The sequence below is a fragment of the Rhopalosiphum maidis genome, chromosome 1 (assembly GCF_003676215.2).
Source record: "Rhopalosiphum maidis isolate BTI-1 chromosome 1, ASM367621v3, whole genome shotgun sequence".
Taxonomy (NCBI): Eukaryota; Metazoa; Arthropoda; class Insecta; order Hemiptera; family Aphididae; genus Rhopalosiphum; species Rhopalosiphum maidis.
Window position 1 is genome coordinate 82,442,379 of NC_040877.1, and position 21,993 is coordinate 82,464,371.

General features: G+C 27.8%; 2 protein-coding genes across 2 annotated transcripts; one reads left to right on the forward strand and one right to left on the reverse strand.

Annotated features, from left to right (window-relative positions):
• Nucleotides 1–431: 431 nt before the first annotated feature.
• Nucleotides 432–4,857, forward strand: LOC113556709 (RNA-binding protein FUS-like). Its single transcript, XM_026961819.1, has 3 exons — nucleotides 432–672; nucleotides 1,152–1,574; nucleotides 4,249–4,857. Exons 1-3 carry the CDS (start codon nucleotides 579–581, stop codon nucleotides 4,542–4,544), a joined length of 813 nt encoding a protein of 270 aa, XP_026817620.1. The 5' UTR covers nucleotides 432–578; the 3' UTR covers nucleotides 4,545–4,857.
• Nucleotides 4,858–10,639: 5,782 nt separating this feature from the next.
• Nucleotides 10,640–15,850, reverse strand: LOC113556652 (soluble calcium-activated nucleotidase 1-like). The gene is made up of 4 exons (XM_026961737.1): nucleotides 15,723–15,850; nucleotides 13,157–13,664; nucleotides 12,323–12,687; nucleotides 10,640–10,920 (listed from the first exon to the last, which is right to left on the reverse strand). The coding sequence occupies exons 1-4, from the start codon at nucleotides 15,723–15,725 to the stop codon at nucleotides 10,708–10,710; spliced, it is 1,089 nt and encodes a 362-aa protein (XP_026817538.1). The 5' UTR covers nucleotides 15,726–15,850; the 3' UTR covers nucleotides 10,640–10,707.
• Nucleotides 15,851–21,993: the final 6,143 nt, after the last annotated feature.

Below are 21,993 nucleotides of genomic sequence, written 5' to 3' on the forward strand. Positions count from 1 at the left end.
CGCAGTCCGCGCACACGCATTGTTAATGGGCTTCGCGCGGCATTTTGGCAACTGCGGACTCGCCTATCTCGCGCGAACCCGGACACGGCCGACCGTCGGGCGGGCGGCGCATATCAATAATGCACGCGGCGACGATGGTTTTATTATAATTTTGTTTTTTTCAACTATCGCATTATTATTGTATTGGCGATGGCGACCGTTGAAATTCGCGGAAAACGGGCGGCGGCGAATTTGTAAATCGCGCGCGCGCGCCTAATTCAGCCCGATTACGCGTCCAGACCACGTATCAGGTGTACCCGGAGGACTCTCGGCGGATACCCCTCCCCACCGTCTTGCAATGGCGAATCGGCGCTCCCCCTCCCAACCGCTGACAACCCCGTGGACGACTCCCCGGGCGACTATATCTACGGGATCGCAATCGGTCACTCGTCCCATTCCACTGACGGTCGCCGAGCAGCCCACTACACTCGCCGTTCTGCCCTGCAAGTGTGACGCTAGACCGGAACCTCCCCCTCAACACCGCCCGCACACAAGTCCAGTTCAAGTCTACGCGTACTCTGTAGTAGATATCTTACGAAATGGCTAACCGTTCCGTCTCTGTCGCCGCTGTGCTGGCCGTCATCGCCACCGCCGCCGTCTTCCAAGCCACGTCCGCTTACGTGGTGCCCGAAGGTAAGTCTTCTCTAAATCTAAAAACGGTTGATTGGCGCGCAATTATCTATTAAGTTACGAATGACAAATTCTTCTTACCTCTCCGCCGTCTCCACCCAATCGAAGTCGAGAGCGTGTTTTTCGATTATCAATAATCTCTCCTGTCGTACGTACTTTGTACTCATATATATATACTATATAAAATAAAAATCGTGCGTTAAACAGAATATTTTTTAAGAGAACCGATCAGTCATCAGCATGAAAATCACCAAAAAACCAGATAATTTTAAAATGCCTCATGTTTGCTTTTATCGATGTACAATCGACCGTGTACAAGTCGTCGGCGAACGCGAAACACGTCACGTTTTTGTTGTCCTTATACGGACACTTTTTCGTATTATATTTCCATAAAAACGGGTCATCGGCTTTTCTCTAATCATATCGGAGCGGAAGAAAACGTGCCGAACGGTTTAAATTGTACGTTTTAACTTTTTTCGCAGTGGTCTTGATGAGGGTGAAACGCAACCCAGAACCCATGCGCTCGTTTTCGTACAGCGGTTTCAATCCCAACGGGCAGATGTCCGCGTTCACAGGCCTGGCCGAGTATCCGATGTTCGGCGGCAGCTACGGACAGGCCAGTCCGTACGGTTACGGGCCGCAGCCGGCCGCACAAGACTCTTACGGATCGCCGGCGGCCACTCAAGACTCCTACGGGCCACCGCCGTCGGGCGTCGCTGGACAGCAAACGCCGGCCGCCGCGGACCCGACCAACAAACAACAGCAACAGTATGGCGGCGCATTGGCTTCGGGCAGCCAACAGCAACCGCAGGAGTACGGACCACCGAAATCGGGCGTGCCAGCCGATTCCAAGGAACAGAGCAACAACAGCGTGGAACAGGGTGACAACAAGAAACAGTACAGAGGTAAGCACGCGCGTTGACAACGACAGTAACAACAGTGATTCGGCGTCGACGCCGGTCGCTCGCGTGTATGCGACGTTAATTTAACATGTACTATTATTATGTGCGTAGTGCGCACCTGTGAATTCTCCGAGCGCGCTTATTTTGTATCAATAATGTATTTATTCGAAATTACGGGATTTTTTTTTATTTACATTTTTAGATTTTTAGGTATAGAGGTGATTAAATAGGAGATTTTTCAAAAAAATGTACATTTGTTATGTCGTTTAAGGGTTGTCCTGTGTCGATACAGACTTGGTTTTTCCAAACATTCTTTTTACCACACATTTTTAAGCGAATCGTTTTTTTTTTTCAATATACGGCTTCTACGATGATTTTAACTAATATTAATGCATTAGCGTTTTATTTTTGTAAAAGTTGTCTGATTAAAATAAGTATAGGTACTAGACTATAATACCTCTTACATATATTTTATATTTTATGAAAATCGTTACAAAAACAATGTTATTCTCAATGTATACAGTGCAATAACTCAAAAACTACATGTTCTAGTTTTGATTAAAATGTATTCCTATTTTAAAAAATAACCCATGTTCTTAAAAATGTACGCTAATAAAATGGGTTTCAATGTATAAAAAATAAGTTTGTATTGCCATATGACACTTCTAAAATGGTATTAACAATTTAAGAATCTGTAAATATCAACTTTAAATATACTTACAAATTCCTAAATACAGAACTGGCTGGATAAATTACCCTATTTGTACAGGGTATCTGATAAAGTTAACGACTGATATGAATATATAATACTGATCAATATTAATACAGTAGCTACGGTGGTTTAAGGCGTACGTAATAATTTATTAAATATAATTCGTAATATTTTTTTTTACATTTACGATCTCCCGGCTGGATATAAAAAAAATGTATTTCAAGTATTCAAGTTCCTTTAAATTTATAGAGCCATTGAAATATTTATGTAAATATTTAAAAAGTAGAATTACTGATTTCCATTAAATAGGTATTAAATAAAACGGTTTTATAACTCTTACAGTCTTGAAAGAAGAAGGATGATAACAAGAATTCATATTTAGTATTTAAGTATTAGGCGGGCGAGTGCTACTGATAACAAACGCGGGATGTCAAACACAGAAGTGTATTTAAAGTAAAATACCAAGTATAATAGTTTTATCCGATATGATAATATTACTATTCTTATAATTGTTCACCTAAGCACGTCGTTGAGGTCATTGCCGTTAGTATACCATAATGTGTGCACTGGGTATTTTAATAATATTATAGCTACTATATAGAACATAGCTGTATAGTATATACGAGAACACTATACATTATACCTAGTCCTATATTATTCTAATTGTCCAGTTCAATATTTTTTCTAAAATGAAACGGTTTTCTGTAAAAGAATTTATTAAAACTTTACTAAAGATTCTCTACGTAATTTAGATATGTATTGTTTTATCGATAAAAATATGTTTTCAAATAATCCATTATCAGATTATCAGTTTAAAATATGCGTTCATAAAATATATACGGAGAACAGTCCATTTATCAGAGACAAATAATAACAATATACGCAGTATAATACTTATCGTTTTAACAAATAGATAGTTTATAATATTTGATTCATAATATTTTATAAAAACCGTTTGAACGAGTTCCGGAATACGGAACATTTTTATTTCACTAATTTATTTCCAGACTTTGATTAAAATAATCGTTTGCTAATGGAATTTCTTTTTCCCTTTTCGGCAGTTATACAATAGGTCTAAGATGAATAAAGCATATTTTACTTAATTAAAGTTTATTTAATCAACTTTATTGTATGATACGTGAGTATAAATTCGATATGGAAATATTGCACTAAAATAATACCAACATAATATTATTATTATTATATATTATTTTTATTTTTATATTTCTTAACAGATACGGTTTACTTTTCTAAATTTATTATATGGATATATTAGTATAGCAATATACTCACAGCTATAACTTTACAAGACGTCTCTCTCTCCATATCTTCTTATGAATACTTATACTAGACCTGGCGGAATTTTTGACTAAATAAATACATTTTGAAGGAAATAAAATATATTATTATATGCAATTTTTATTTAGTACGGTTATATGTACTAATTACCAAATACATATAGCTATTCGAATTATGGTATTATTAATATTTCTTTTTATGAAAATATTTTGTGTACAATAATATATAGGTTTTGGTTTTACTGTAGGTACATCCATAAAATTTCCAGTACCCACACATCAAACTAGGGCGTTTATTAATAGATTAGATAAAATAATATGTGAATCGCCACAAATTAACAGTGGCTTTATACCTATTATTACTGTAAATATTTACACCTGAAATCCGTCAAATAATTTATAACTATGATTTTGTCGCTCTATAAATTAGGTGATCGTCACAATATTAGATTATATGAAATTGATATGATTTTTTTTTTTTTTTTGACTTGTTAATTCGAAGTTTGTTTTTAGAGGATAAAATTGCGTTTATAATCGAAACAAATCAGTCGCGCTCGGTGTGCCTACTTTAATACTACAATGTCATCGTGTGTAGTATAACTGTATAATATAACGTGTACCTATAGCAATAATAATAATGAGTTACATTTAACGTGGTGGTCTGCAGGTCGCGATGGTCCGAGCAGCAACGCGGAAGCTTCGTTCAATGCTTGGTTTCCCATAATGTTCGGCGTATTCCCCAACGGCGCCGGTAGCGGCAACGGTCAATCGGGTAACCCGATCAATCGCGGTAACAACAACCAAGGACAGGGCCAGGGTCAGGACCAAGGTAACTCGTACGGGGGCAACGGTTACGAGAGGTCATCGGGCACGACGGTGATCGCAAACAGCGTGAGCAACGGCAGACACGGTGTGGCCACCAGTCACGCGATCGCTTACGGCAATCCCAGGTCGTCGCAATAATGAACGTGACAAAACGCTATTGTTGGAATTAGAAAGGCCACCAGTTAACGATTTTGTATAGAATTAAAAAGCCTTTCTAGTTTATTGCGATATATACATATATATATATATATATATATATTACGATGTTAGATACCGTTAAATAGGTTGACCGCATACCTATATGTAAACCTATACTTACAAGATATTTTCAAATTATAATTTATATAATTTTTTTTTTTTGCTTATAAAAATCGCGTGTATTATATTTTAAGTGGTATTTTGTAACAATTGACACAATAAACCGATCAAATATGAACGTATACACTTGAAATCATTTTTTTCATTTATGTCTTTTAGATATTACAATAATCTTCTGTATTACATGCGTTGTTAGTGTCTTGAACAATGTAGTCCTGAAACTTGCATACCCCGTATTACTATTTATCCTCTCACAAACAGCATCATTATTACCAGACTTCATTAAAATACATATAGTTATTACAATATAATAAATTTGCATTTATTTATTATCAAACGAGTGTTTCTAAAATAAAATATTAGTTTTATTCTGGGCCGCCATAGATATTATGATTTATTATTTGTTGTTTGAAATTTTGATGAGGCAAATAAATTATATTTATATTTTATTTAATATTTTAACTTAGGTTTTATTAAATGAATAAAAGTAATATTCAAAAAAAATAATATCGTTATTAGTTGTATAAAGGTTTGGTTATGTTTACCAATTCATTTGTAGAACATTTAACTAATTTACATAACACTTTAACTATTATGCACAATTATATAAAATTATGTTGCCATAAGAGTAATAATTATATTTATATATTACATCTTGTTTTTGCACAGAGAAATAGGAACGTATATTTATTATTCTATTATAAATAGTTATAGTTTTTGTATTAAGTACTACAGCTTTTCGGGGGCCAAATGAAAATGTTTGATCACGATAATAACCGGGGTCTACTTCAACTACACTCTTAGCAACAAACATCACATTTTTACTGTACGTGAGCAATCATATTTTGTACACTAAGTTAACATACAAAAATGATAATAGATACCACATTAAATAATATAATATAACTAATAATATTATAATACCATTATGTTAACTATTTAAAATTAATTCACTTGAAACACATTTATTAAAAATTATATAACTGATATAGAATATTCATCTGATAGATAATATTTTAATAATATTAAGTAGTTCGTATAAAATGTTTTAACGATCAAAATATTCATATAATTTTAAGCGTTCTGTATATTTTGTCTTCTATCTAAAAATCTGATGGATACTATCGTATCGACTAAAATGACATTATTTCAGTAAAACGACGCGAATAAAATAATTAAGGAGCTTAATGTGAAGATTGAAAATAAATGGAATACACAAAAAGAGTGCTTAGTTATGAATGGGTTTCATTTAATTCTTATTTTTTTATATAATAGTTAAATGTCAAAGATCAGATTTTTATTGTTGCTAATATAATTTAATTCACGTGCAAATTGGAATCATATTTTCTTTTATACAACTCATTGCATACATAATTGGAAATATAATTCAAAATTACGTTATACAATACTCTTTACTTAAATAAGGTGGTGTTGAATTGTATAAATATTTGTATATTCACACAGACAAGTTTAAGAGTGATATATATTTATATTATAATATATTCATACGATCAAGTCTATAACTTTCTGAAGGCGAAAAAATAAATAAATAAACAAAATATAATTTCTTTTATTTCTTGCAGTTAAGCTGCGCTTACTCAAAAGCAACCGATTTCAAAAACGACTTTTATGTCACACCAACACTTAAGTTCAAGTCAATTCATCATAGCACATAATACTCTCTTTCGTTTTATAATAGTAGTAATAATAATAATAATAAGACGTTTTGATTTTTTCGAGAAAGAAGAAAATAACATTGGCCCAGCAGCATTAAGCACACAAAAGCGACACAAGCCCTTTTAACTTCTGAGATGCTTTTGTCAGGTATCTCTCGGTACGCTAAGCCCCGCGAAAGAAGAAGAGAGTGAGACAGATGTATATACATACATAAAGGTGCTCTTAATAGACAGATCGAGTCCCTTTAAGCTCCGAGACCTTTTTAAATTATGATCTGCCATCGCCGCCGCGACAGCAGGTATATATATTGAGGAGGAGATGACGCGGTGGCGGAGTCACGCGCTTCTAATTATGAATGCGCGGCCGAGAGAACGGGTGGGAAGAAAAACGTCCTGGTGAGAAGAGGATATAGGTGGGAGGGAGTAAAGAAAAGAGACGTGGGTTTAGAGCTTTTGTGATGGAAAACGGCGGAAAATATTAACAAGTAAAAGATTTGAACAGACGATGCACAGGAGAGGCGCCGAAGGGATCAATTATGAAGTAGGATTACTACTATACTAGAGGATGGGGTTGATGATGAAGAATGTCGTTTAAATTTCATTAATGTCAGTCTCCATTTTTATATTATATACATAATAACAATATGATGCGAGTGAACGGGACGAGGGGAAAAGGCTACAGCAGAGTTTTTTCTTCCGTGCCACACCGTCAGCCCCTCGAGATTCTTTTTGTGCGCAATATAAGAATTTAAGTCAGCCCCAAGCGACAACAACGATATATTAACGACCACGGATCTTTATTGGCCATTACGGAAATAAGCCACGTCGCGGTCGTAGCCAGCCAAAAAAAAATTATTATTTTTTTTTTTTTTTTTTTTAAGTGAGCGCGTTACAACAATACGACACCCCACAGCACAATACGCTTACCGAAAAAATGAATTTAATATATTTAATTTGTTAAGATATAGATGTCAAAAAAGTAGTTTCTTTTATGATGTGCGGTAGTGGTGCGAAGGAGTATTAACGATTAAGGTTTTTAAAATAAAGTCATCGATGAAATTCAATTTTAAGACTACAAACGTATAATATATTTTATACTAACAAGTTATTATTATTTAATATTAGTATTAGTATATATTTTGTAATCGTTGTACATGGCTATAAATAGGAAATGGCATTATATTATCATAAAATATTGTTAAATATACTAAATAATAGATTATATCTTTTAAAATAAACGAAATTTCATATATTTTTTTCTAATTCGATTTACCAATATTCCATGGTTGCTAAACATTTGTTTGTCGAATGTTATAATATTATATTATGTACAAATTTATTACGTTTGTATTCATTTGGTTCATTGTTTTAATTTATTTGAATATTAGCTTTAACACAATATTGTTATTAAAATAGACGAAAACTTAGATCACTTAAGTTTTTATTTATGTAACTTGTTTGATGACTTATTATTTCATTATTATTATAACACAATAGTGATTATCTATTAATCTAATTATACTACCGTGATAATACTTTTATCTACTAAAATAATTTGTTTGAGACTAATATTATGCAACTATATCATCTATATAATAAGTAAACAGTAACAGAACTTCTTATTAATACAAAATACAATATTAAGGTTGACTTCGGTACGATTAGCTCATAACAATTTATGTCTTGTAAGTTTATAAATATTCTAATGTTGAGGTTCTAGAAGAATAATTTATCTGCAATTTTTTTGATACAATTCTATATCAGAATATTTTCTATGTTTATTTGATTTAAGTTGCATTCAAAATAGAGTTAAAGTTAATCGGTATTGATCTTGATTTAATATCTATAGCTACTACTATATATATATTTATACATGATGATATTTGATTTTCCTAAATATATATATTTAAAACGTACAAAGTTACTAATGTTACAATATAGAGTCAAATGCAGGCACAGTGCCAGAATTTATTTCATAGTAGACTGACATGAGTAAAGTATATTACTTAGAAAGAAAAATTAAATTTTTTAACTTTTTAACTTTTTAAAGCCAAATTTATATATTCTGTACGATATATATAATATACATTACCAGTTTTGATTGATGAATATAAATTTACTGAATATATTGTATAGTAATTATCAGCAAGACATTATACAATGTACCTAAGTAAAATATGTCAGTATACCTATTTGATAATTTAATAGAATAAAAAAAATATGTAATTGCTTTGCTCTCAAACTATCGGTTTACTTGAAGTTTAATACAAATTGAGATGTACAAAATAAATATTATAATGTCGAATGATAGGGAGAAGTAGGAGGGTAAAAATCTTAGTCTTAGGGACAAATGTCAACAAAGGTTTTTTTTATTTAAACATTAATTATTGCTAAAGATAATTAAATTTTAATTATATGGAAATATATAATGTAGGCATCAGTTGTACATTTACTTGTAGCTATCAATAAACATTACGAGTAAAATAAAGTGCAAGCTGCACTACACTAATATTATATATTTGTTTATGGCGATGAAAATATTTTTATTGGGACCAGAAATAAACTTATATTCAGAGTTCCATTAATTAAAATTATTTTTGATCATATTTACGTGTATTTGCATATCTACTGTGGGTTTTCTAGTTATTAAATAAACAATTTAAAATTATAAATGTACTTATAAATATAATTCACAGCTGTTCTACATTGTGTTTTTTTCTCAGTATTTATAGTATTATATTATAAATAATTATAAAAGTATAAATACTTTTTTGAATTTAAATATGCAATAATAATAATAATAATAATAATAGCTATAAATTTTAACGAGAACTTGCATCGCTTTACTCATAATCTAATACACATAAATTAATTTAAGTGCATCAGGTATTAGGTTGCTGGGTGGTGTCGGTGTATCTTTTAATAGTTAGGTTTTTTTATTTTTCCATATATAAACGAATTCAATACGTCAATTATGCAGTTTTATTCTAGATATTAATCATGAAATGCATAGTAAATTCCATTACAGTGGAGGATGAATTTAAGACTGGACGTTAAAAGCCGACCAAGAGCAGGTAATCGAGTCAGACCCTTTGAATATGGTACCAAAGAACGAACGAAGAAAGCACGGATATATAATGAAATCACTGTGCGTGTTCTCAGACAAAGGTTAATTGACTGCAGAGTGAAACTTTAGGATTTCATTATTAGTTAAACGAATTATACATGTTCGATATGTATATATTCTTATAACGCATATGCATATTATCACGAAGAATCTATAATTCTGTAAGTTAAGAAAAATCTTTTTTGAAAAATATTATTTTCCAAGAGTTTATTTTTAATAATCGCATAATATTATCTTCTAATTAATAATATACACATTTTAGATTCTGAGTGAATCGATAAATATATTGATACAATATATTTTTTACAATGATATTTTTTTTTTTTTTTTTTTTGTGTGTGTCGTATAGACGATAAATTTGAAAATTGATTTTGAATTTGAGGGTAGTTTCTGATAGAAAATTTAATTTAACTGGTACTTTTTAAAAGAGTAAGATTAAAAATTCTAAGTTTCTTGCTAATTTATTGGGAAAAATAAATAAACAAGGAAAAAAGGGAATTTTTATGAAAAACTAGTTTTCAATAAAATTGTTTTTTTTTTTTATTTTGTTATAATTTAAAATCTAATGACTGTGGGTACTTGAAATTTTAATTATATATCTTAAAATTTAAAATTAATATATTTCAGTAACTTAATGTTAAGATACACTCAACGCTTAATGCACAGTAGAGTTGTTACCTATTGCTATTTTTCATTGTTGAAAATATGATACTGTTACCCTGTTTCATTCTTAAATAATTAAAATGCTTAGTTTTTATTTAAACTAATACGTGAATAATATTATAGAATAGCCTATTTATAGTATATACTGTATAGCGTAGCATTAATTAGTGAAGTAAACTTGCCAGTTATATTATTTAAATTTAATATTTTGATATTTGGTACTTTGATAGTCTCGCTACCTTTATATTATAATAAAATCTGCACTGATAATGAAACACATTTAAATAAAGACTAAGCGTATTCGTAGATTTCCTATCATATAATTATATCAATCCCCTGATATAAAAATACAACATAAATAAGGTAGTACAATACGACTACTTTACTATGAAATTTTTACAGCAGATATTAAATATTTTTAGGTATCTATAATATTATGTACAATGTAATTGTGTATTCATATAAATTGTATATTTCAAAAACAAATGTAATTGATTAATATTATATAAAAATAAATTTATATAAATTCGAATCCTTCAAATTTAAGATCAGAAACTTTGGTTTCCGGGAAAATAATCTGTCCATCGATGGTGAACACGGTTATAAATGTGGCTGTGGTGTCGCCTTCTTCTAGTGTACTGATGGCGGCAATCACGCTGTGATTAGTTCCAGGAATAAATTTAAAACTTGCGTAACCGTGGTTATGTACCAGTTGGCCAATGCGTACCACCTATAAACACAAAATAGAAGAATAAAATATGATAAAGTATCGCTCTAAAAGAATAGTGTATAGCTGGTTGGTATACCTACAAAGTGTGTATAAGATGATACCAAGATTCTTAAAGAAGAACTTTTTATGTTATCGGTAATATTATTATACAAAAATAAAGTCATTATCTCAAACCAGTCATTGACTGTGCAGGCTGCAAATTAGATAGTTTTTGTTTTAACGATGAATAATACCACGAACTTGCGCGTGTGTATTTAATTTTGTTTAAAAATGCTACTGAGATTTTTAAATTGATTAAATTGGCTTTCGGAGAAATTTCACTATGAAATTGTTTCATTTTTGACTAGCTCAAACGTTTTAAAAAGGTCAAATTTCAAAGTATGAACTATGATTAAATTTTAGTTTATTAGATGTACATAAATTGCGTCCAAATGACAATTTTGCTTGTAAAGCTGCGTCTTTAGGTATGATAGAAAGGCATAATGTAAACTGCGTTCTTCAATGTTACGGTGTACTATTTTTAAGCTCAGAAAGTGTATCTGAATATTTTAAAATTATTTAATGACATAAAAGTTTAGCGACGAAAGAGTGACACGATTTGTAGATTATTTAATGTATATATATATAAGTAAAGAAGCTCAATGTCCAACCGAAATATGAGCTGACACTTCAACAAAGCCAACGTAAACCACGAATACATACAAGTTATTTCATTCTCATTTTAATTCTAACTTTTATATAACTCATCCAAATATCTTAATGTTTTCAGAAAACTTAATAAAAATTCAAATAAAAATATATAATAAATTAAAAAGTATAAATAAACCCTAAAATGTCAAAATTATAACAAAAAAAAAATTGATTTGTTACTAAGTTTAATTAATAAATATAATAGTGGTGAAACTCCAATTGATGAATATATTATATCAAATATATATTATTATTTGTCCTAATATTATAATTTTTAAAATATTATATATTTTTTTAATTTTTAATTTTCGTTAAATATCGTTGACTTTGTATCGATTCCGCCAGCTATAATTAATTCCGCTCTTTATTATTTATAATATCTACACATCGATTCCGCCCGAAATTGTTCATCCCCCCCCTTGTATATATATTTTACAATATATAGTTCTATATATTAATAAAATGTATAAAATGATAATAATTGCATACTTCAAAATTAAAACGTATGAATGTATCTACTTTTGGTAATCCAAGTATTATTACATGTTTTAAATAAGTGAACTTACATTTTTACTCAAAGTTAAAATGTATATCACGTAATTATTTAATTTATAGTTTCTATATTGAAAAAAAATAGGTAATAATTAATAATATATGCGACTTATATCGTAATTTTGAAAATTGTAGTACAATTGTATGTTATTGCCTTTACCTTAATGTCATCAAAAGCCGGTGTGGCGGACAACAGTACGTTTGTTGCCTTTTGTTCATCAGTCGACTGGTCGAATGGATCTATAGAAGCCTTTCTTGGCAAAAAGAACCAGCGTTGATGGATGTCACTCCAAACAACTGCCTCGTGAGTCATGTACCCTGGGAAGTGTATATCGATAGCCGCCCGGACTTTGACGAAGTTTTCCGTCCAGTTTAAGTGCTGTACACCACCAGCCTTGTCGATGATCTTCACCCACATTAATCCACGATCGGTGACTGTCAGTCCATCGGATGACACCATTTCTTTTCCATGCGAGCCCACGTAGAGTTTCGAGTCCTTGACTGTAGCCCATTCGTTCTTCATTACTACAGTATTGTCGAAATATTAAACAATATCAAATTGAATTTATTGATAAAACGCGCAATTAGAGAGTTCTTCTCTCTTTATTTTTTTTTAAATTTAAAAGCTGTTTGTTATGTAAGTAAAAAAAAACTATGTCCAATAAACCTAAGTATAGCAATTTTTTAATTTAGTTTTTTGGTTTTAAATATATTCAAACAAATAAAAAAAGTTTATTTATATTAATACATTAAAAACTTTTTTTTTAATGCATTAAATTTAATGTGATACAACCTACAAAAAATAAAATGCAATTCGATGTTTTTTAATGTGAATAAAATGCACGAAATGTATTGAAAAACTTGTTTTATCTTAATATTATTTTAATTTTAAAATAAAATATAATATATTTTATAATTTTTTTATTATTACAGTACTTGTGTGTCTATACAGAAATTTTAATTATAATATAATATATAATATATGCATAATTACCTTTTGTTTTTCGTCCATTGCCATTAACAACCAATACCCAAGGTATCAAAGCATTGTCATCGATTATATAAACCAAACCAGTTTTGTCGTCGAGTGTTATTAAATTACCATTATAGGTAACCAATTCTGATAGCTCTAAGCCTCGTCCACTCGTTGCCAAATTCGATTTGAATTGATGACCGTTATTCGTGGAATCCCATTCAATCAAGACATTTTTGGTGGCTGAATTATAAGTCAAATACCCCTTTTTGAAGTAACTGATCCACGTTAAAGCCATGTTTGGGCTCACCGAGTTGCCATCCAAGTCACTGATAATAGCTATGCGGTATTTGACACTGCCATCAGGCAACACTATTGGGTCAGTCAGTGGGTATTTGCTATCTATGAGTTGTGTTATCAAATTGCATTCAGAATTTGTCTCAGTATTTGTGTCTGAGGGTGTTGGGGCACTGAACACAATATCTGTGGTTATAGCAGCCAAAATCACTAAACTAGTTAACTTAATGGACTGAAACAAACCATTGACAACTTTGTTACGTTGTATTATTAACAAAAAATAGTCCCCAAATACAAATAAATAATTACATAAAATAAAATATGATGTTGAATTAAATATGGTAGTGTAATGCACTAATTCGTATCATAAAGAATCATCCAATCGGCATAATGGCTGATTGGATATTTTTAGTATTGTACGTGGTTATACGTTATTTATTATTAAACGAAAATTATTATTGATTATATAACTCTGAAGGTATACAATAATAAAAAAAAAAAATTGAATATAATTGTAAATATATTATTAAGACTTGAACAGTTATACATTATTATTTTATTATTAAAATAACAATATTATAAGTGTTGTATGAATCTAATTAAAATTTAATCAAAACTCATTTTCTGTAATGATTAATAGAATTTGCATAAATGTTAAAGAAGTATTTGTATGAATAATATGGTCATTATATGAAATAATATAAAAAAAATCAGCATCAGATTACCGTTCTGATGTAAAGTCTATATCAATGTAATCGTTATTGAGTAGGTCAATTTAACTTCAATGATAAATAATTTATTTATTAATACCATTGGTTATAGATAAATTAATAAACTATAATGCATAATCAAATAGTAGATTTAATTATTTCTTGTCAAAACATCACAATTTTATATTATTAATTATTATAATAGTATACATTTATATAATACATTATTCTAAATTACTTATACCTTTTTGAAATAATTTTAAATTGTAATTTAATATTATTTTAAAATATAAGAGGTAATTTATGTAAAAATTTAAGTCCCTGTAAATAACATTTTCAAATTCAGAACAAAACAACTAAATCGAATCGTTATTTTTCATTTCAATAACTAATTTCCTTACCGCGAAAGCCGTATAATAGTTCGAATAGGTCATAAAATTAATAAACATATTTTGAAAATTGCATTGTGTATGGTAAATTTCATAAAATACCTAAACATTTTAAGTCCCATGAATATCTTTTTTTAATTATAATAAAATAAAATAATTCATCGTTAAAAACATACATTTGTTAACATCTATAAATAATAATTGTGTTTGTATATGTTTTAGATTTTTTAGATTCAGTATTAAAAGTACTAATAAAGAAAACTATATTTAATTGTATAAATCTTGACGAAAAAAATTAAAGTTTTATAAACTATTTCTACAAAATTCAAAAAATTAAAATTCATAAATTTGTAATTTGTATTTTTTTTTAGTTGAAATGAAGAATAGCGTAATAAAATTTTAACTAAACAAATGAAAAAATAAAATGCCTTTAAACATTTTTAGCTTTAAAATAATTTTTATATTTTTATAATGTTGATAAATTTTATCAAAAGTTAACTTTAAATGCATAATTAAAAATATTGTTTCTTTAAACTTTCAATATTTTTTAATTAGTAAATGAACATCTTTTAAAAATCATGCATTCAAGAACTTTTACCTTTTAATACATATTTAATCATCAGAATAAGAATAATTAATTGAAATGTTTAATTATTTACAATGTCTATAATTGTAGTTCAAAAGTGTCAAAATAAAACCATAATATGTATAGAGAACAATAGTAGTAACACTTGGTTAAAACAACAAGTTTTTACAATGTTTTTGTTTTTGAATTAAAACAAAATATAGAATTCAATTTTGTTAAAAACTGGTCTAGCGTATAAATTACTGTTTTTCCTTATTTTTTTTTCCTGATGAATAAAAGAAGTACTAATTATTTTTTACTTTGACTCCTAAAATTTCAACTAGATACAATTCTTAATCAGAAATCACCCCCAAAATTGAAAAGCAAAAATACGACAGATAGAAAAAACACACTATTGCAAAATCAATAAAATGCTCCACACAGAATATACAATAATACTACACAATATGATTGTAAAATAAATATATTTTTAATTTATATGCATATTTTTTTTAGATTTAAATTAAATAATATTTTATACAAATTATATTAAGTTTAAATGCACATTGCTAATATACTAAGTTATTAAATTAATTAATAAAAATATGCATCATTTTTATTCTTACCATTTTTGTTTTCCAATAAATTACTGAAGGTATTTTAGGTATAACACAATTTAAAAATGAGAACTTAATTCAAATGAAAATATTGTTAAAGTAGAAGAGGTAGATATAGAATAAATACTACATATATTAATATAAAACAGTTAAAAAAGTGGAAGGATTTCATAAAAACAATTTGATAAAAGAAGTTACAAAGATTATTTTTAATTAACTGTAACTAAATAAATTTAAATTATTATCAATTAAAAATTATTTCGTGCAATTATCTAATTGTGTACTGAAAATTATAAAATAAATATAATAATCTACATTTATTTGGGTTTTATTTAATTAATATATTATATAAATTTGTATTGAATTTACTTTAAAAAATAATTACTAGACACATATATATATTATATGATGACCCGTAAAAAGTATAAATGATATTATACTAAATAAAGCACGATTGTTTTTATAAGTTATCTAAAATGATCTTCTGGTGGTGAACAATCATAATACTTAACATAGTAATTTAATATATTTATTAGAAAAATAGCAAACAGCTGGTTTTATTTTAACCGCATTTCCATATATATTCTGTATATTAAGTTTTAGTTTTGAGTATCCTTCATTATTTAGTTCATTATAAATATATAGGTCATGTAATGATATTCACATTATTACACCACTCAGCTTCATAATCTAATATCATCATAATATTATCAACTATTATAATACTAATGTTTAATAAACAAATGTATTTATTAACAATAGTTTCATCCATAGTCAAAATCCATGACATTATTCTACATACCTAGCCCATTATTAATTATATCTCAAAGACCAACATATTAAAAACTAACAACTATTTGTATCTTTAAACTTTAAAATTATATAAAACTTAACACCACTTAATAATTGTCATATACATATTTATTATTTATATCTGTATCAAATAACATGTTTATATTTCACAAATTACTTCATAAAAATATATGATAATAATTTATTATGGAACAACAAATCAAAAGGTCAATACTATAAATAGTGCCCCCTTTTTCATTTTCAATCCAGTCTGCTTCCATCAACTGAGTCGGATCTCAGCAACATAGTCTGCTTCTTTCATACAGCTATACAGCTAGTTCAGTGCAACTTATACACCGTCTTATTCTAAAAGCAATAAAACTTATTTAATTTAACTTCGTCATCGACCTTTTTATTTTGCTATGAAGTAGTAAATTACTGTTCAAAACCGAATCATTACTGCTTTGATTTTATTTAAACATCTTCCTGAATACCAAGGTATACGTTCAGATTCTATTTGTCATATCATCTACAGCGAAGTATCGGGTAAAAGAATATATTAATATACGACTATATATCCAGGGTAACAAGATCATTATCGAGTAAGACAATGCAGACTCTGGTGTAGTATCTAAAGGTGTGAAATAAATAATATTTATAAATCTGTATTCACAATCCCGATTAATCGTAATAACATATAGGCTTAAATTTATTATAATAATGAAGTTAGGATAGTAGCTACTCCTAACTTCATCAATTATTATTCGTTGAAAGTACTTGACCGTAAAATCTAGGTTAATATATTATTATAAGGTAAAGTCTCATTAATAGCAACGTACGAGCTTATTTTTGATTCATTACAGTAATTTTAATCGTAATGGATATGTTAAGTTTAAACTAAACTATATATTGTTCTGTACAAAAAATGATTCTATGAGCAGAGACCATTATAGTTCTAATGATATTAGGTATATATTATTATAGTATTATATATTTATAATACTATTAGTAATTTATTTTTATAATAGTAATAAGAGTAAGTTGAATTAGTTTTTGCCAAAAAAAAAACGTATAGATCATATAATAGTAATTATAATATTATTCCATACAATATTACTTATTAATTTATAAGTCAATACTAGTTTAAATAGTTTAAAATTTACTAACATATTTTGATTATGATATCGTAATAATTACATCATATGCATATTAGTAAAATGTTTCAAGTCTCTTAAACAAATTTTTTAAAGTACAACAGAAATGTATTATTTTTATTTATTCCAATTGTTCACACAATTAAAACTTAAGATGTGAGATGTCTACAAAAATAAATTGCTTTTATTTTATTTTTAAATGTTTGTTTTTTTGTGAAAAAAAGTTGATGAGAAACATTGTAATACATTTTAGTTTTTTGACTGGACATTAAATGATTTTGAAATGAATCAAAAATAAGCTTACGCGTTGCTATTGATGAAACTTTACCTTATAATAATATATTAACCTGGATATTATGGTTGAGTGCTTTAAACGAATAATAATCGATAAGGCTAGGAGTAGCTACAATCCTAACTTTACTTTTACTATGAATTTAAGCCTTTATATTATTACGATTAGTCGGGATCGTGGATATAGATTTATAAATATTATTTACTTTACACTCTTTATATGTTACACCTGAGCCTGCGATGTCTTACTCAATAATGATATGTTCAATCTGGATGAATAATTATATATTAATATAGTTTCTTACCTGGCAATCGTCGTGAACAAGATGATTGATGATATCTAGACGAGTACTTCGGTATTGAAAGAGATATTTTGAAATGAAGTTTAAACAGTTATGATTTGGTTCTGGATATTAATTTGTAACTTTACAACAAGAAAGAAAAGGTCAATGATAATACTTAAATTGAATAAGCTTGTGCTCAATAAGTAAGGCGGTGTAGAGTTTCGCTGAACTCGCTGGCTGATGGAAGCAGACTCTGCTGCTGAGATCCGACTCAGCTGATGGAAGCAGACTCGCTTGAAAATTCTCAAAATGGGGCTCTACTTATAGTATTGACCTTTGATACTTGTTGTACCATTAGAAATTATTATTGTTTATTATCATAGGTAAAAAATATGTTATTTAACAGATTACATTAGTACAAAATATGGTATAATGTGATATGCTCATTTTGAATAATAGTTTAATAGTATAATCGGTATTTTTGTATAATAGTGAAAAGTTCATAGGTAAGAATATATTGTTATAAAGGTAATATTAGTGTATTAGATATAGTAATGACATTTGATTAAAAATAAGTATAAATGTTATTACTATTAATAAGTATAATTTTGATTGTTATAATGGGGTACAAAGATGTGTTATTGACAGTCATATATTTTGATATTATGCATACTTTTAGATATTGTATTTAATACAGGGTTTAAATATTTATAATAAGTGTATTATGATTAACACAATTGAAATGATGATATTCATAATATCATTACAATTTTATCAACGTACATATAAAATATATTATTTTTTTTTATTTAAAAATATCAAAGCTTATAAATAGCTTAAAGTAAGTCAACATATTTTGGAAATCTCATTAGATGTAAGAAAGGATAATATAAGTGATAGTGTATTGACTACCATTTTATATTTAATAAACTGTTTGTCTTAATAGATAAGAACATCAAGTTATTTATATGTTTTAACTAAATATCAATAATCATAAATAAGTGGAGGTGCTGGTAATCCGCGTTACCTAGTAAATATATTATTCTAACTAAGACTTTTTAGACTAGTTAGTAGTAACCTTTTATGATCCATGATGCACTAATTCAAACTACTTATACGTTAAGTTAATTATTTTTATTTAGTTTATTTTTCTTGGTTTGTCATATTTTGGAATTTTTAACTTTATTTTTAGGTCATATTTTTGAGCTTATTTGTGCGTGCATATTTTCTATTTTTTTAGTGCAATAAATTCACAGCTATTATGATAATAAATCAAAAATTAATAGTTAATAATAAAATTTAAAAAACTAATTGTGATATAAAATTTAATCATAAACTATTTACGGATATTATTAATTTTACCAACAACTTACTATCGAGAAAATTAAAATCAGTTTTTTGAAATGTTTCTATTCAACAAGTATAATAATTAAAATACCCACTAATTAGCATTATAGACAAATTTATTTTTTGTTTTTTTATTTTATTGTCTAATACTATATCAAATTAATTGTATACGTGTTTAAGTTTTTTACTGTTCACCAGTGGCCACGTATGTTATCGAATTGAATCATAATATTATAATAAGAAAACTATTAAAAAAAATTTATCGAGGATATTCATATAAATATTTGTGTTGTTATTCGTATGTGGTATGTCGTTCCACCAATCCATTATGTAATACATCAATATTAAATATTGTTCTGAAATTTTCATTCATATCGAAAAATAAAAAAATATGTAATTAATATAATATGTTTTGCTCTTCAAGTTTGGTTTGAAATACGGTGAAATGGGACTGTGGCTAATATCTACTCAACTCGTTAAATGCAATATCGTCATTGACTCTTAAATTAACTTTTCCGACGAGTTACCATTTAATACTTAGTGTATTTCTATATACAAGCTGTACCTCCTCATAATTTTAAACTACTTTATTTATAACCCCGTGGATTCAATATCCGGTTAAAGGTTTCCATTAATCACTTAAGATCAAAAGAGCTTTTCCACTAAAATAACGTAAATGTTTCAATGTTTGTCTTTTAAACTGATCAAATAATCAACATAAGTCATCCACCGCAATAAAATTATAACATCTCTTTTTATAAGTACATATACGTAGTTCGATTTTAAATCAAAGGTCTCCGAGAAATCATATTATTATTATTATTATTATGTACACCGGTAGAGCTTTTAATAAAGTTACCTACTGCTTGGGTGATGTGATTAATGGACCATCTAATTAGCCGTCCCGATTTTACTCAACAGTAGCGGCGATTACATTACTCGCATACGTCTATAGAGACTCCTCATCTAAAGTGTAATCGAATTCGGTTGACCGAAAGGTCCACTTCAAAGGACCACCATATAAAACCGAAGATATATATTATTATTATATTATTATTTAGCGAAACTCTTTATCTTAAGTGATCCCCTCGGAATATGCATTCAGCAAATAGATTATGACTTTTCATTCGACCCACATGCACACTTCTATTCCCATTTCCAAATTCAACATAAACAGTTTGGTCCTAATGCATATACACCACATAAAACCTTTATAATAGTATTCTAAAATTGCAAGAAAAATATTTTTAGTCGTATTTTTTTTTTACAAAAAGATTGTAGTACATTAATTTTAAGATAATTATTCTATTCAACATGAATAATTAATGAAAAATAATTTTAAACAATTTTTAGAATATATCAAAATATAGATTCAATAAAAAAAAAATGAGGATATTACTCTGCTGTAATTTATTAGGACTGAGTACGTTGTTGTTATAGGATTGTTAAATTTGAATTCGATGATATTATATCGTTATATACAAAAAACATTTCTGAGCGGAGACATTCTGTCAGTGACAGCCTATATCACTAAGTATATTTCATGATGTGTTTTTTGATATAACTAATAAATTCATGTATTTTACTTTTAGTAATATCATAGGTTAATATAATGTTTTCAAAAATAATATATTTAGTATATTATTAGTAGGTATTAATTAGTTTAATAATATATATTTATGCCATTTAATAACATCTTTCTGTGATTACAATAAAATAGTAACAATAGGTTCATAATATCAATAGACAATATCTTAAAATAAATCAAAAAAATAAAATTCATAGTAATATTATATAATATACGTTAACATTTTTAGTCCACACGAATATTGTTTTTTTTTTTTTTAAATAACAAAATATTAATGTATGAACATCTCCATTTATCGTTAAAATATGTAATTTTGTTCAAAATTAAAGTTCTTCAAATGTCTTTAACAAATTTTATAAATATTTTAACATACATTTTTATTCACATAATTACAAATTGTGCCTATATATTTTAAATAATTTTATATAGATCTAAGAAAAAATTGTTTAGGATCTTATACTAAATGTTAGTATAAGATCCCTACCCAGTACCTACCCAGTGAATAATTTTTAATTAATATTATTAGAAGAAAAAATTTAAGTTCCCACAAATAATGTTTTTAAATAATATCAAAATAATTATTGTTTAAATAAATAATTTTGAACTTAAAAGTTAAAATGTCTACAAAAAAATAAATATTTTCTTACATTTTTTTGATTTTATGGTTTCAGTATGAACTACAATGCTTACGAGAAAAAATATCTTGTATTAAATTTTCAAGAATTTTTATCCATTCACATATTTTTTATGGGAGTAGGTTATTATTAATTTTTAGTCTTGATTATTTAAAAATTTAAAAATAATAATTAAATGTAGCATTACTT